At 63.2% G+C, this 15,661-nt stretch overlaps 5 protein-coding genes across 9 annotated transcripts; 3 read left to right on the top strand and 2 right to left on the bottom strand.

Annotated features, from left to right (window-relative positions):
• Positions 1-33: 33 nt before the first annotated feature.
• On the top strand, positions 34-2,594 carry SPBC365.04c_2 (the record flags this gene model as incomplete). Of its 5 annotated transcripts, XM_062767419.1 has the most annotated exons (9): positions 34-151; positions 202-297; positions 347-424; positions 464-513; positions 560-618; positions 663-727; positions 772-834; positions 892-1,069; positions 1,253-1,276. In XM_062767419.1, the coding sequence occupies 8 exons, from the start codon at positions 119-121 to the stop codon at positions 901-903; spliced, it is 456 nt and encodes a 151-aa protein (XP_062623406.1). In that variant the 3' UTR covers positions 904-1,069; positions 1,253-1,276. The 5 variants fall into 5 exon arrangements, with proteins under 5 accessions (XP_062623406.1, XP_062623407.1, XP_062623403.1 ...); XM_062767420.1 differs by having other exon boundaries at positions 347-513; XM_062767422.1 differs by lacking the exons at positions 34-151; positions 202-297; positions 347-424; ... (3 more) ...; positions 772-834; positions 1,253-1,276 and adding exons at positions 1,279-1,574; positions 1,617-2,077; positions 2,129-2,594 and having other exon boundaries at positions 1,019-1,065.
• A 2,431-nt stretch (positions 2,595-5,025) lies between these two features.
• Positions 5,026-7,982, bottom strand: LOC62_01G000957 (uncharacterized protein; the record flags this gene model as incomplete). The annotated part of the gene is made up of 3 exons (XM_062767418.1): positions 5,026-5,673; positions 5,734-7,571; positions 7,700-7,982. The coding sequence occupies 3 exons, from the start codon at positions 7,980-7,982 to the stop codon at positions 5,491-5,493; spliced, it is 2,304 nt and encodes a 767-aa protein (XP_062623402.1). The 3' UTR covers positions 5,026-5,490.
• Positions 7,983-8,777: 795 nt separating this feature from the next.
• LOC62_01G000956 (uncharacterized protein) lies at positions 8,778-9,498 on the top strand (the record flags this gene model as incomplete). Its single annotated transcript, XM_062767417.1, has 2 exons — positions 8,778-9,167; positions 9,211-9,498. 2 exons carry the CDS (start codon positions 8,778-8,780, stop codon positions 9,496-9,498), a joined length of 678 nt encoding a protein of 225 aa, XP_062623401.1.
• A 204-nt stretch (positions 9,499-9,702) lies between these two features.
• On the bottom strand, positions 9,703-12,113 carry CXT1_6 (Beta-1,2-xylosyltransferase 1; the record flags this gene model as incomplete). The annotated part of the gene is made up of 8 exons (XM_062767416.1): positions 9,703-9,780; positions 9,829-9,906; positions 9,961-10,079; positions 10,198-10,799; positions 10,858-10,936; positions 10,992-11,061; positions 11,116-11,180; positions 11,228-12,113. The coding sequence occupies 8 exons, from the start codon at positions 12,111-12,113 to the stop codon at positions 9,703-9,705; spliced, it is 1,977 nt and encodes a 658-aa protein (XP_062623400.1).
• Positions 12,114-12,943: 830 nt separating this feature from the next.
• Positions 12,944-15,430, top strand: glpK_2 (Glycerol kinase; the record flags this gene model as incomplete). The annotated part of the gene is made up of 6 exons (XM_062767415.1): positions 12,944-13,603; positions 13,644-14,045; positions 14,082-14,214; positions 14,253-14,716; positions 14,747-15,074; positions 15,110-15,430. Exons 1-6 carry the CDS (start codon positions 13,191-13,193, stop codon positions 15,428-15,430), a joined length of 2,061 nt encoding a protein of 686 aa, XP_062623399.1. The 5' UTR covers positions 12,944-13,190.
• Positions 15,431-15,661: the final 231 nt, after the last annotated feature.

Here is a 15,661-nt window from a genome sequence, read left to right as displayed (position 1 = left end):
TTGGGCTCTGGCTCTGTCGCACGCGCGCATCATCACGAGCATATTGTCCACGCACTGGTCTCGGCCTCTGACAATTACTTGTTCCTCAGCCTCATTCTTGCATCTCCCACTCGCCGCCATGTCTTCAGCAGGGACCCGGCGTATCCAGAAGGTGGGTGGTCATGCGCCGCTGCAAATTGCCCACCCGCTGACATGTCGCAGGAGCTGAGCGAGCTGCTCAAGACGCCCCTGGAAGGCATTTCGGTAGCGCCCAACGGGGACAACATCCATACCTGGAAAGTCGTCATCAAGGGGCCTGTATGTAGCTCTCTAGTACTCACAGGTGACGGCTGACTGACCCACGCAGGCCGGCACACCATACGCCGGCGGCAAGTTTGGGCTCACGGTCGAGTTTGGCGACTCGTTCCCCTTCAAGCCGCCTACTGTGGGTGACTCTTCCCTCTCGCACCCGCTGACCTTGCAGGTGACGTTTTCGACCAAGATCTACCACACGAATGTGGACACGGACGGAAAGTGGGTGGCGGTTACCGCGTGGCGTTGATCGTCGCTGACTTGACAGTATCTGCATTGCGGTTCTCAAGCCCGACGTCTGGAAGCCAGCGACCAAGATCGCGTCGGGTGGGTAGATGAAGTCCGCTGGCTGCATCTGCTAACGCACCCAGTCCTCCTGGCGATCCAGGACCTCCTCGACACACCCAACCCAGACGACCCGCTCGTGGCTTCGATCGTGAGACAGCTTGGAAACTCTCGGAATGGCAGCTGACCCGCCAGGCGGACCAGTACCGTAACGACCGCAAGGCGTTTGACCAGAAGGCGACGGAGTATACCAAGAAGGTAGGTTGTGCGGCAGCTTGGTGGCAAGTCGACGGGGAGCTGACACCCACACCCCAGTACGCTGTTTAGAGCGGAGCTCGGCGTGGCTTCCGGCACCATAGACCACTGACCATTACGACGACGGCTTGCATACCCTTGATCTGAAGTAGCCAGGCGCACCAGACGCATGTATTCATTCACCACAATGTGGCTCTCAAAGGACCTGTGCGGTGGTTGCATCGTCGCAGCATTGTGAGTGAGCATTGCAGCATTGGCTAGCATTGTTATGGTGTTGCCGCCTTAATTGGTCCCCTCTTATTAATTGGAGGTTTGTATGGTGGCGATAAGATTTTGAATCCTCGACGTCACTTCAGTGTGTTCCAACCCGACCCGTTTTGCCTACACCCACACCACCATGTCGGCAACACTCACCAAGAAGCAGCAAAAGGCGCTCGCATTCCGCAGCAAGCAAAAGGCCAAGGCCAAGGGCCTCCCCGAGCCCGAGGACGTGCCCGAGGCGGACCTGGAGGGGGGCGAGGGCGGTGAGGGCGAGGGCGCCGACGACGAACCAGCCGTCGCGACGGCGTCGACTTCGACCAAGCGGAAACGCGGCGACGAGGACGACACCGCCGAGACGAAGAAGAAGGACAGCAGAGCCAAGGGCAAGGGGAAGAAGACTGCATGGGACGAGGACGAGGAGGGCGAGGGCGACAAGAGGAAGAGCAAAAAGGAGATCAAGCAGCGGTTTATCCTGTTTGTCGGTGCGTAGCACTCCCTCCTTAGCAGGGCGAGCTGACCATCAGGCAACCTGGGCTTCAAGACGACGGCCGACGAGGTCCGCGCGCACTTCAAAGAGGCGGCCGGGCGCATCCCCAGCGTGCGCCTGCTGACCGACAAGGCAAGCGGCAAGTCGCGCGGCATCGCGTTCGTCGAGCTGGCGACCGGCACCGAGATGCAGGCGTGTCTGAGGCTACACGAGACCAAGCTCAACCAGCGCGCGATCAACGTCGAGCTCACGGCCGGCGGCGGCGGCAAGAGCGCGGCGCGCAAGGGCAAGATTGAGGAGCGCAACAAGCGCATGGGCGGGCAGAGGGAGCGCCGGGCCGAGCGGGAGAAGGAGGCCGGCGGGGGCGACGCCGGCGCCGAGGGCGAGGCCACCGAGGCTGGCGCTGGCGCCGAGACCGGTGCCCCCGAGGACGCGGGCGGTGACGCCAACGGCGAGTTCAAGATGCGTAATGGCCGCCGCGTGCGCGTCAAGCCAAAGGTGCGTGCGGCCGTGGGCCGACACGAGAGGGCGCTGCTGACAACGCCGCAGGACGACTCGCGCCCAGCCAAGCGCGCGCGTGGAGACGACGGAGGTCGAGGCGGGTTCGGAGGCGGGCGCGGAGGAGGCCGCGGAGGGTTCTCGCGGCCCAAGTGGACGCCTACGGGCGCCAACGCGCTCGCTGTGGGACAGTAGCAGTTTTGTGTGTACATTTGCATCGCCATGTCATGTTATGGGGAGTGGGCGGGGCGAGCCACTTGCTTCTGCTTCTTCGTTCGTTGGCGACTTTGCCTCGCTCGCTCGACATGGAATCAATGTCGAGCTCGTCGCGGCTTGCCTCGGCTCTCGTACGCCCCCGCCCATCATCGCTTCGCCATGGCGCGATGCCTGCCCGCCCGAGGGATGGGCGGCCCGACGCCCTTGGGGAGGAGTTGCCCAACTCGTCCAGCAGCGGGGCTGACGTTGCGACGATTGCGCGGTGTGCTCTGCTCTGCTCAGCCCATTGGGGCAAGCAGGCAATGTGCGGCGGCGCGTTGCGGGCGGAGCACCGCGTTGCCGCGCCGCCTACCGGCCTCTCCCTCGACCCCGACCTCGCCGCCCCGCTGCTGCTGCAGCGGTGCAGCACGCACCGCACCGCGATGCACCTGTGCATCATCCTATCCTATATGTAACAACATTAACAATGCTGGCGCGCGGGGCGACGAGGGGGGGCTCGCCGCCGGCGGCGTGGTGTGGGGCCCGCGGGGTTCCGCGCGCGTGATGTCTTGTGAGTGTTGGTGGTGTGGTGGTGTGCGCCGTCGTCGTGGTGTGCGCTGTCGTCGTCGTCTTGCGCCGTCGCGCTCGCTGCTGCTGCTCCCTTGCCTGCTCGTCGCCTCGCGCCTCGCCCCGTCGCCCTAGAATGGAGTGTGGTCGCCGCTCGCGCACTGTCGTCAGCCTTACCCCGCACCTCACAACAACGCACCAAAGAGCATATCTGGTTGTACGTCCGCACCTTGCACTTGCACCCCGGGTAGTTGCAGTAGCAGACGTGTTCTTCTGCGTTGTCGGCCGGTTGGGTGGCCGGGGGCGGCACGGCGTCGGCGGGGTGGACGAGGACGAGCTCTACCGTCATGGCCGGTGGTGGGGGTGGCCTGTAGTGCCGATGTGTGCTGGTGTGGGTGTCAGAGGCAAAGAGGGCGACGACAACAACAACAACAACAACAAGGACAAAGCAGTGGCAGGACGAGGCCACACACACAGCACAACACACACTCACTGCCTGCGCCAGCCGACACCTCTGGCATTGGCCTTTCGTGGCGGCGGATCTGTCTCGAGGCGTTGCCGCGTCGCTGTCGCCGTTTCGTTTGGGGTGCTGATTATCTGTGCCAGCTGTGTGCCAGGTGTGTGTGTGCTAGCTGTGTGCCCCCCTCGCGTCTGTCTGTTGCGAGAGGGGAGGGGGGGTGTAGGGGGAAGGGCCGTGCGTGCGTGCGGGTGTTCTCTCTCGGCTGCCGGCCGCCGTCTCGTCGTCGTCGTCAACTACCAACAACAACAACAACAACCCCCTAATCGCTCAGCGCGCAGGGGCCGTATTTCGTTCTCGCGCTTGAGAGTGTCGTTGCCGCGCTGGCCGGCATGTGGTGAGGCCTGCCTTGCTTGTGGTTGGGCTGGGCGGGGGGCGTGGTGTGCCGGACGATTCCGATTCCGGGGGAGCAGTAGTAGTAGCGTGGGGTGGATCGTCGTCGCCAGCAATCGTGTAGTGTAGTGTAGTGTAGTCGGCCGGTCCGTCGACCGTAGGTAGTGGTGGTGAAACGTCGAGTGAGAGTTTGTTGTGCAGTGAGAGCGACAAAGAGACGGAGTATGCAAAGCTTGCATCACAGAGCGAGCGAGTACGCCGAGCGAGCAGAAGGCATAAGCACCCCGAGGCAGAGCCAACTTGCTCCTCGTTTGCTCGCTCGCTCGCGAGACAGAGCAGTGCAACTCAGGGCACAAGGTAACAGAAAGGAACGGCGCCAAATAGTGGTGGGTGGGTGGCACGGCGAGACGAGGCGAGAGAGTCGAGTTGGATTTGTGTGCCTCGCGAGTTGACTCCTGGTGCTGGTGCCGCTGGCCTCCCTCAAACACAGAGTCCAGTCGGGGGCAAGGCGGCCTGGACCAGACCAGCAAGGGGCACGGCGCTAGTGCAAACCAGAGTGTGCTGCTGCGGCGTGCAGATCAAACCATCGGCGCTTCACTCGTCGTCGCCGTCGTCGTGAAGCGAGCAGAGCAGCCGAGGGAGGACGCGCGAGTGCGAGGGCGAGTGCCTGCCGCCGAGCCGAGCACCAAGGCAAGGCAACAACCTCAACGAGAAGATGCCTCCCTCCCTGCACACCTGGCCACCGACGCGGCCTGCCCAGGCCCACGCCACCTGCCGACCACTGCCGAGCCCGTTCCGAGCGCCAAGCCAAGCCAACCCCCCACCGCACGCCCCGCGCTCGCCCATTCGGAGTAGAGACACCTCTTCCGCCGCGTTAATTGCTGCCCTTGCCGAGAGTGTACCACGCGCTCGTGGTGGTACGTTAGGGATCTGGCTGGAGAGAGCCGGCCGGCGCCTGCAAGCATGCACTCTACGGACAACCTTGTTGCCTTGCACCACTTGCCCGCTCACTAAGCTCTGACTTGGGATCGAACCTGCCCTGATGCCCACCCACCCAACGACGCCGCCGCGCCCACCCCCCACTTCTGGCCCGCCCCTGAGACACACTTTGGCCTGAAACAAGCAAGTGCAAGTGTGCACCGTGCAAGCGATCAAGCGCGCGCGCGGGCTCTACTGACGCCTTCAAGCCCCCCATTAAATCGTTGTGGTCGTCGTAAATGACTCGAAACTTTTCAGAGTCACTTTTGAAACGAGCTGTGCACGGGCAAATCGCGCACCATCAAATTCGGGGACATGGACGCGACGACGACAATAGCAACCACAAACACTGATGACACCACTCCAGAGCCACATTCATCATTGTCCAACCATCAGAGGGCTAATTATGACTAAACCGTGCAAGAGGCGCGCGCGTTGCACACACACACATCGCCAGCGCTGTCCTTCCGAGAATGAATGCAGAGTAAGGAGATATATCAAGGGAGCGCAAAAAGAGGGGAGCGAAGAGCGTATACGCGAGCGAGATGATGAAAGGCGGGATCAAGAGATACTGGCAGTGTGTGACAAGGACCCGAAAGGAATAAGAGATGCTGTGTGTGGTAGTGGTGGTGGTGGTAGTGTGGTGGAGAGTACGCGTAGGCTGTGGGCTGTCCCTAGACTTGGACAAGAGTGTGTGTTGGTGTGGTGCGAGAGCCACCAAGTGGTAGTGGCGTCGACGTATGTGGTTCGTGAGACACGATGAGAGACGGAGACGGAGACGAGAGAGAGAGAGAGACTGCTTGTAAAAACGTGTAGCAGTGTTTTAGGCCTTGAGGGCGACGGGGGCAGCGTCGGGAGCAGCAGTAATAACAGCGCTGGCGACCGACGCAAACGACACGGAAGAGGCGGCAGCCGCGGCCAGCTTGGCCTTGGCAACCTCGGGGTTGGGGGTAGTCGAGACAGACACGATGACGGCGTCCTGCTCAGAGTCCGAGTCCATGGTGACCTGGGCAGGTGAGACCGAGTTCGTCGCGCTCCCTCGCTGTTGTCGTCCCTATGCACTCACCTCCTCCACCACCTTTTCAGCGGCCGCGACCGGCTTGTCCTCGGCCTCGGCGCTTACAGGGGACACGGGCTTGGGGGGAGCAGGCTCGCTCAGGACCTGAGCGGCAGTCTTGCTGCCCCACGAGGGCTCGCGGCGCTCAGTGGTGGGAGTCGACGCGCCGCCGTTGATGCCAAGCGCGGGGAACTCGTCTGCCCGGGGGACGCGCTGAGGGGGAGCGGGCTTCTTCTCGCCGCTGGTAGATGACGAGCGCGAGCCGTTGGCCTGGCCGTTGGGGTAGCGGGGTCCCCGGCGGACGCCGTTGGGAGAGTGAGAGCGCGACGCGACGCCGTTGGCGTGCACACGGGCAACACCAGGCTGGCTTGCTGAGCGGCCAGTGGCAGGGGGGAGGGGCGAGCCTGATGGCTTGGGGGGAAGGGTAGCCGAACCCGAAACAGATGCTGATCCGTCGGCCTTGTCCGAGGCGGCCTTGGTCGAGCTGGCATCGGCACCGTCGGTACCGGCACTGGCACCAACGGCGGCGGCACCGACAGCACCGCTCTCAGCCTCGGCAGGGACCTCGGCCACCGTTGTGCTGTTGGCACCCTTGTGGAGGTAAGGGGCGTGCTGCTGGTAGTGTCCGTTGATCATCTGCGAGCGCATGACGCGAGGAGGGCGCGTGGGCATGGGAGGGATCAGGCCACGGACCACATCGGGGTGACGAACGTCGGCACCATCGGCATCAATGTGAGGGAACTTGCAGTACTCGCCGTTGCGGCACTTGCCCTCACGGAAGAAGGCGCACGGAGGGGGGTTGCCGTCCTTCCACTGGCCGAGGTGCGACGAGCCACCTGGGCGGCCGCCAGGTCCCCAAGGCTTGGAGCCGCCCGAGAACGAGGGCTTCTTGCCGTGGAAGGGCTTGGGTCCGCCAGCAAACTGCTGGCCAAAGCTCTGTCTCCTTCCTGGGCCACCGGGGTAGCCGTTGGGGATGAAGGGCTGGAACTGGGGAGGCGAGGTGGCAAAGTAAGCCGCGTCGGCAGGGGGAGGCGAGTGGGGGAGGAGCGTGGGCGAGAGGGGGCCGATGGCGTAGCCAGCGGGAGGAGAACCAATGAAGGGGGCACCGTTGGCGACAACAGCAGCCTCGCCGTTGGGGACGGGGATGGCACCTGGAACGAAAGCGGGGGCAACGGCCGAAGGAACGTGAACGGCGCCGGGCGACTGGGCGGCGGGTATCGAGTCATGCTGGGTAGTAGCGCCCGCGGCGGGCGGTGTTGATTCAGAAGCAGGAGCAGCAGCGGCGTCGTCGGTGGACGCGCCAGGGACGAACTGGGGTGCGCCGGGGAAGAAGGGGGCGGCACCGGCGGGGTAGGGCACAAAGCCACCGGCGGCGGGGTCATAGTAGCCAGCTGGGGCACCGGGGAAGAAGCCTGGTTGAGGGCGAGGGTGGAAGAAGATGCACGAGGCGCCGTACTTGCAGTTGGGGAAGTTGCGGCAGGGGATCGTCTTCGCGACTTCGGTCGGTGGCAGGTTGGCGGCGCCGTTGGCAGCGGCACCGTTGGCCGACGCGCCGTTAGCGGCGGGGGCACCGTTGGCGGCGGCGTTGCTCTCCTTGCGCGGGGGGTAGTGGACGGCGCCTGCGGGCTGGTAGAATCCTGGCTGGTGGTAGAACTGGGGAGGGGCCATCTGGGCAAAGGGCGGAGGCGGGGCGTACAGGGGCTGGGGGTAGAGAACCGAGAGCATGGCGGGGTCCATTGTCAATCCTGGGGGCGGGACGACGGCGCCGGCGGCGAGGAGCTCGCGGACAACGTCGACATGGCCGTTCTGGATGGCGAGGACGATTGGCGTGCAGCCAGTGACAATGTCTAAAGGACGGTGTGGTCAGTAACCGTAGATGGCGGCCAACTTTTTAGGCCCAATGCCTCCGACTTGACTTTCCGAGAGGAAGGCAGGGGCTAAAAAAACCGGGGGGGGGGGGACACACAAGACTCACCAAGAGTTTCCAAGGCGTCGAGCGAGCGGCCGAGGATGGCACGCACGTCGTCGAGGCGGCCGTCGGCACAGGCGCGGTGCAGGTCGGCTCCGGCTTGCTGGGGCTGCGAGAAGGCCAGGGCCGCGACGGCGCCGTCGACACCCGTAGTGTCTTGTGCCTGCTGCTGCTGCTGCTGCTGCTGCTGCTGCTGCTGCTGCTGCTGCTGGTCCTGCTGCTCGGGAGCCTTGTTCTCGACGGCTACGGGCTCGGGGTGAGCGACGGGCGCCTGCGACTCGATGGACATGGTTGTTGCAGGTTCGGCTGCTGTGGGTGTTCGGTGAAAAAACAGGCCGGGTGGTCGGCTTGCTTGTCGGGGCTGGCTCGGACTACTCGGGGTCGTCGGGGTCGGTGCGTTGCACCGCGCGCGAGGGGGAGAGGAGGGGGAGGAGGAGGTGGTGGCACCGGGCGTGTACCGCGTCGCGAGGCCGGCGAGGTGTGCAGGAGGAGGATGAGTGGTGGTTTGGGGGTGGAGGGGGGGTGAGGTGAGATGGGAGGAGAGGACGAGTGAGTCGAGCGACGAGGTGAGTGAGTGAGCCTTGGCTGTAGCAGGCGGGGGGGGGCATAGGGGACGAAAGGGCGGGTCAGGACGAGTAGTTCATAGGCAGCGCCAGGCGGCAGCAGGCAGCAGGCAGCAGGCAGCAGCAGCGGCATCAGGCCGTCGAGCCAGCGTTGGCCAGGCGAGCCAGAGTGAGTCCCAGCCCAGCCGGCCGGCCATACATGCCACTACGAGACAGCGACACACCCGCCCTTGCGTCCCTCGCAGCGAGGCATCCGTCTTCCTTCCTTGCCCCCACCCCCGAATTTCGAGTGAAAAAGTCCAAGAGCCAGGTGTCCCTGGGTGCCGGCCGGCGGGGCACGGAGCAACGGGCGGGCGGGGGCCATTGGACGTTTGCTCCCGTTTACTACAGCTCGCCGGGTATTCACGGCGCCGCGGCGGCGGAACATTACAGACGGCGCATCACTAATACTGCCTACAGCAAGCTACTCCTCACGCCAAGAGCCGGCGGCAGTATCCGTGTCGGCTTTCCACCAGCAAGCAATGATGCAGCAGGCTCTGAGACGACCAGCGACGGCGGCGACAGTACGCGCAGCGCTCGCGACGACGCCGACGGCCCGCGCGTCGTCGAGCACCACCACGCCGCGCCCGAAGAAACCCTCGCCCTACCGCCTCCCGCACCTCCCGGCCTTCCTCTCGGCCTTTGCGCCGCTCCACGCGTCCGGCTGGCGGCTGGGCCACCTGCCGTCGCCGCTCGGCTCTGACGCAGGCGAAGGGGGCAGCACGCACGGCGCAGGCAGCGACATGCTCTCCGGCGCGGATCTGCAGGGCCGCGTCCTCGTGCGCGCGTACGGGTTCCCCGCGACGCGCGACGGCTGGCGCGGGCTCGCTGCGCTCGCAGCGGACATTACGCGCGCGGTCGAGGCGCAGGACGTGAGCTCGGGTCGGTCGGAGAGGGTGCTGACGACGCGCGCAGCACCACCCGGCGATTACGATCGCCCCGCTGGCCGACTTGCCGCTTGGCATGAGGGAACATGTCGATGACGCCGACGTTGACGGCGCGCCGGCGCCTGGATACGTCCTCCACCTCGCGACACACACGCATACGCCCCTGCCACCGCTCCCCCTCGACTCGGACGGCGCGGCGCCAGCCATCGTCTTCGAGGGCAAGCCGCGCCCCGGCGTCACGGGCAAGGACTTGCGCCTCGCCGACGCCGTTGAGAAACTCTGGCTCGCGCGCAGTGGCCCCCAGGACGAGGTGTAACCAGCCAGGCAGCAGCTATCGGCGTCTTGCAACTTCCCGCACACGTGTATTGCGCGCATCTTGGCGACCCGACCCGCCGCCCACCGCACCGCGCCGAGCCGGGCCCCGGCCCACCCAGTGTGGTTGGTTACCAACAATCCCGTCTAGTTTATGATAATAGTAGTACAAGTCTACGGATCCCGTAGCCTACTCTAGGTAATTGGTCTAAACCTTGCGCTGATAACTCGCCGCCGCGCGGTCGAGAGAGTGAAGGCGATGCAGCTCGAGCAGTAGCCGGTACATCTTTGCAAACGTCAGCATACCGCCGAGCAACGCAATGTTCAAACTTACGTATGCCTGCATGTCGACCCATCGCCAGTGGCTCAGCGCAAACTCCTGCCCTGCGAGGCCAATCTTCTTGCCGAGGTACTAGCGGACAAGTTAGCCACGGCTCTCAGGGTGCAGACCACGACTGCAACCCACATCATGCCCTTTCGAGTGGTCCACAGTGCCGTCTGGCCGAATTGGGCCGATAAAGAAGGCCAACACGTCCCAGGCATCAGAATAGTCGGCACGAATGGGAATGTAGTGATACCATGGCACTGTGGTTGGTTGTTAGTCACTGCTGTCAGGTCATGTTGCTTTATTGCTCACCGAGCCGGTCCTGCGCACACGTCAGCAACAGCCACGAAAACACAAACAAAAACAAAACAAAATCACTCACCATCTCCCAGTCTGCAAAGATGGTCATCTTGAGAACAGGGCTCGCACTCGACAGCAGCCGGAAGAACCGCTCCGACCATCCGTTGCCGTCAACGTCGAGCATGTAGCGGAACATCCAAGAGTTCTTGGCGGGCAGCGCCTGGCCAAACTCGACCTCCTCGGCAATCTCTGCGCACACCTCGTCGTTGGGGCACTGGATCGGCTTGCCGGTGAGCTTGACATCGGCGTATGCCTTGGACAGCTGCGGCAGCTTGCGCGCAACCTTTTCGTAGCCGCCATAGCCGTCGGGCACGAGCACGTTGGCTGTCGTCTCCTCCCACTCGGCGTCACCTCCCTGCTTGCCGTTGAACATGAAGTGCAGGCGCATGCGGTGCGACTGGCGCCAGTCGATCTGTGTGTCGTAACCTCCAGTCGACTGGCCTCGCCAGTGCACACGCGGGTCGAGCTTGTCATCCCATGTTCCGAGCTTGTCAATGTCCTTGTGCGTCGTGTTGGTGTATCCGTCAATCGGGGGAATGAGGAGCGACGCGTCGCCAGGAAGCTTGGAATGCACGAGCCATGGCTTCAAAATCGAGGGCGATCGGTCGTTGCGGTCCACACTAGGGGTCATTGTCAGCACAGCCTGGCCTGGTCTTGCTGGCACTCGTCGCTCACCACAAGGCACCGTGCAGACGCTTGAGCTCCGGGAACTCGCAAAAGTCCATTGTAGCGAGGTGGTCCCAGACAAACGATTTGGCTGCGGGTCGTCAGTCTTCGGCAGCTGGTTGCACACCCCCCTTCCACCAACTCACGCGCATTCTCGTCTGGCAAAATGTTCTCAGCGTTAGGAATAGCATTGGCCGGCGAATCCAATGGGCAGGACTTCTATTCGACGTTAGCAAGAACCTTACAGCGAATTCGCCGCAAGTCACTCACAAACCAGCCCCACGCAGGTGTTCTACCCGGGCTCTCCAACGTCTCGAGCTCCTCTGGTGTAAAGTCTAGGCCGGTGTCAGTGACCAGTGACATCGCTGCGCTGTGCACTCACGTTGCTTCTTGCGCACAAGCTCCATCGCTCTCCTACGCTGATCCTTGCCAAGAACAACGCCACTCATGTCGTGGTCGGATCCGGTGATACGCAGATGGAACCCCTGCGGCAGCGTGTCCTTGAAACCTTCGATGAACGCGGCGAGGTGCTTTGGGCGCGACGCGGTAGCACGGTCGCCAGTGACATTGACGCCTTCGCGGGTAATGTCGAGCGTGTACGAGTGCTTGGTGCCCTCGAGGCTGGCGGAGCGGTTCACAAACTCTGCTGGCTCGAGGGCGTGGTGGGCAAGAATGTCGCGCATCATGAGGTCATACTCGTCGACGAGCTCGACTCCACGCTCGCGCGCCCACGCAAACCACGCGTCAAAGCCGGCCGGAGGGTCGATGTTGTACCGAAACTTGTACTGCTTGATGGCGTCGTCGAGGGAGCGCGACTGTCGCTCGCGGATGGTGCGCCATTGCTCCTCTCCCTTCTCCATGAGCTCGTAGAACGGGTGTTCCGGTCGTGATCCTCGTCGGAGGGGTAAGATCTCGGCGAGACCATTCTTCAAAAACTGCATCGTGCGAGGCCGGATGCGGTGGCCGCTGCCGGGCACAAAGCCTAATGGCGATGGAGGTGTCGCCGTGTCGCCCGCAAACCCATGCCTGATGCCGAACCAATAAAGCAGCACGAGAATGCCGAGCACAAAGAGAATCTTCTTTGGGCGCCTGATCCGTCTAGGCATGGACATTGCGCCGGGCGCAGGGAGCGACCTCGAGCTGCTGCTGCTGCCGCCTGCGACGGCCGAGAGGGGGAACATGCCTTGTGGTGGAGAGTTGACGGGACCTAGCTTTGGGCTGACATTGGGTGTATCTTGAGCGATGTAGAATGCTCGTTTTGGTGGCATGAACGAGAAGGCTGTGTGCAGTGTGATTATAGGAAGGGGGTGTGTGATGGGAGTGAGAGAGAGTGATGCAAGAGGGTGAGATGCAGCAGCAGTACTGCCGTGTCGAGGTGTCACTCGTGACTTGTCGTGGTGTCTTCTCGCGACGACGGCGGACGCGGGTTGATCGGCAAACCCGCGTGGCGTAATCGAGACCCTTTAGTGAGTTAATAGGCTGGCAACGACAGGCATTTGAGGGGCTGAGGGCTTCAAAGCAAACAGCGGCAAAGGGATAACGGGCGTGCGTGCGTGCATGCAGGGAGAGAGCCAAGACCCAGCTGCCGCAAGCCATCGCGCGTGGCTGCAAAGACATCTCATCTAGCCAAAAGCAAAAAAGATGCACTGACACTTTTCTGGCTGGTGCTGCAATGGGCAGCTGGCCCAACCGAGAGTTTAAACGCGGGCAGCAGGCAGCTGGCTGGCAGCACGGAAGGAAGGCACCAGGGCGGTATCCTATCCCCCATTTGAACCCAATTGTTAATGGCTCACATAAAAGATCACATGAAGGAGATGAAAACGGTGTCTGACATTGATGGGCCTGACACGGCGACCGGGATTCATGAGCCTGGCATCGACGAGGTACTTATCTCACCCACCCCGCTAGCCGACACGCACCGACCCGCTGCGCCGACACGATCCGGATGTACAACCGGTGTGTTGTCGTCGTTGCCGGCCAGCCGGACGCCGCGGCCCGGTCCAGGCAGGCGGCGCGCGGGGGTGACTCCACCTCCCCCTCGGGCCGCCACCTCCGCTGGTTGCCTTGTTGCCTTTGCTTCGGCACTCCGCACAGCACACACGAGCAGCAGCAGCATATCCATCACACACAGCGCCGATATAAGGACACGCACTCTCTCTAGCGCCCATCAACGCCCCACGACGCGGCTTATCTTTTCGACCATCAGCTCGGTCACTAGATCACCTATTTCCTGAGAAGGGTTTCACCTGCCTGGCGACCGCGTCAACTAGACCAAGCTAAAGGTTTTCCTTCCCCCATCCAACACACACACTTGAACACACAAGTGCAACCTCTTGCTGCGCACCATGGTACTCCCTGCACCATTGCACGACGACTCGGCCCTCGCCGAGTCGCCTCACAGCTCTCCGTTCCCCTCGCCCCACCCGTCCCGCCGCCCGTCAATGGTCGCCCCGCGCCCAGTCCCGCACCACAGCGCGTCGTCGCTCTCGCGGCGGTCGTCGCTCGCGTCCGGCCCGCGCCCCATCACACGCGCAGAGTACTCGGGCGACGCTACCCCGTCGCTGCTGTCGCGTGCTGGCTCGCCCGTCCAGCCGCTCGCCAACGAAAAGGTCCAGAGCAGGAAGAGCAGCTTTGTGGGCCAGCATCCCGGCCATGTGCACCTCGGCGGCTTGGGCGGCCTTGGCGGCTTCTCGGCCCTCGACACGCGACGAGAGCTCCGCCACGGCAGCTTTATTGGCAGTGTGGACTGCGGAACGACGTGGGTGGGGTGTTGTGGTGCTGGTGCTGACGCCGGCTAGCTCGACCCGGTTCATCATCTTTGACGAGCAGGCAAAGATCATCACAGAGCACCAGACAGAGTACCCCCAGATTCTGCCCCATGCCGGGTGGCACGAGCAGAACCCGATCGACCTGATGGACAGCGTGCGCGAGGTGATCAACAATGCGGTCGAGAAGCTCGAGTGGATGGGGTGGCATCGTGACAGTGTCAAGGGCATTGGCATCACCAACCAGCGTGAGACGACGGTCGCGTGGTCCAAGTCGACTGGACAGCCGTTGTGCAATGCGATTGTGTGGGACGACACGCGCACAGTGACGGTTGTTCGTCAGTTTGAGGACAAGCTCGAGGCGCAGGGTATTGCCGTCGAGGGCGCCGATGGCAAGACCAAGAAGGCCACTGGGCGTGATGCGCTCGTCAACATGTGGGTCGTGGTGGGCGGGCTATGCTGACGCTGCAGCACTGGTATCCCCCTTTCCACGTACTTCTCCGCGGTCAAGCTGCGCTGGATGCTGGAGCACCACAAGGATGTGGCCGACGCCCATGAGCGCGACGACTTGCTGTTCGGCACCGTCGACAGCTGGTTTGTCTACGTGAGTAGAAGAATGTGGTCTCGGTGCTGACAGGCTAGAACCTCACAGGCGGTGTCAACGGCGGCATCCACATCATGGACGTGACCAACGCCTCGCGCACGTTACTGCTCGAGCTAAAGACGCTCAAGTTCCACAAGAGCCTGCTCGACTTCTTTGGCTTCAGGGAGTCGATCCTGCCCAAGATTGTCTCGTCGGCAGAGGTGTACGGCGAGATTGCCGCGTCCATGGAGACGACCCTCACCGGCGTCCCTATCGCCGGTATCGCTGGCGACCAGCAGGCCGCGCTCGTCGGCAACAAGTGCTTCCGCCGCGGTGAGGCCAAGAACACATACGGCACGGGCAGCTTTGTGCTCTTCAACACGGGCGAGGAGGTCGTCTTGTCCAAGAACGGTCTCATCACGACCGTTGGCTACCAAGCCGGGCCAAACTCCAAGCCCGTTTACGCGCTCGAGGGTTCTATTGCTGTCGCAGGCTCGGCAATCAAGTGGTATGTGGGGCGCATGTGGGCTCTTAGTCTGTACTGACGCTGCAGGCTCCGAGACCAGGTCAACCTCATCCAGGAATCCAGCGACATGGACATGCTCGCCGGGTCAGTGGCCGACACTGGCGGTGTCTACTTTGTGACTGCCTTTGCTGGCCTCCTCGCCCCGTACTGGGACCGGTCGGCTACAGGAACGCTCATCGGCCTCACACTGTACAGCACGTCTGCGCACATTGCCCGTGCGACACTCGAGGCCATGGCGTTCCAGTCTCGTGCGGTGCTCGACGTCATTGAGAACGAGAGCGGGACCAAGCTCGAAATGCTCAAGGTTGACGGCGGCGTGACCAACTCTGATCTCGCGATGCAGATCCAGGCGAATGTGAGTGCACCAAGGGAATGATAGCTGACGGCCAGATCGGCGGGTTCAAGGTCTGCAGACCGTCTATGCGCGAGTCTACGGCGCTGGGTGCGGCCCTGCTCGCAGGCCACGCACTGGGCCTGTTTGGGTGGGACCTGAACAAGCCTGAGACGCTCAAGGACGTCAACACGGCCGACACGTACATCTTTGAGCCCGAGATTGACGCGAAGACGAGACGGCGGATGATCCGCGGCTGGGATCGCGCGGTGGAGCGTGCCCGGGCGTGGCGGGACGCGGACAATGAGCGCGAGTTGGAGGAGCAGGAGGCAGAGTTTGAGCGCGAGGAGGGGCTGGAGACGCTGGACGGGCTGGCGTAGGGATGGAGTAGAGCTGTCGTAGAACAATGTACAGGGCAGTAATGTACGCGTAGGATGTAGTGGCAGCGGCAGCATTGCGTGCCAAACGCCGCCACTGTGGGTTGGGTGGAGGTTGCCCAGTTGCCGTAACAGGCATGCGCCGCCACTGGCCCCACCAGGCCGGACGGCCGACCACTGGCTGGGCGGCGACTGTGGATTCGTATCACTACGCAATCGTCATACCCCGACGAC

The sequence above is a fragment of the Vanrija pseudolonga genome, chromosome 1, assembly GCF_020906515.1.
Source record: "Vanrija pseudolonga chromosome 1, complete sequence".
Classification (NCBI taxonomy): Eukaryota; Fungi; Basidiomycota; class Tremellomycetes; order Trichosporonales; family Trichosporonaceae; genus Vanrija; species Vanrija pseudolonga.
The sequence above is the reverse complement of the archived record's forward strand: the minus strand, read 5'-3'. Positions and strand labels throughout refer to the sequence as shown.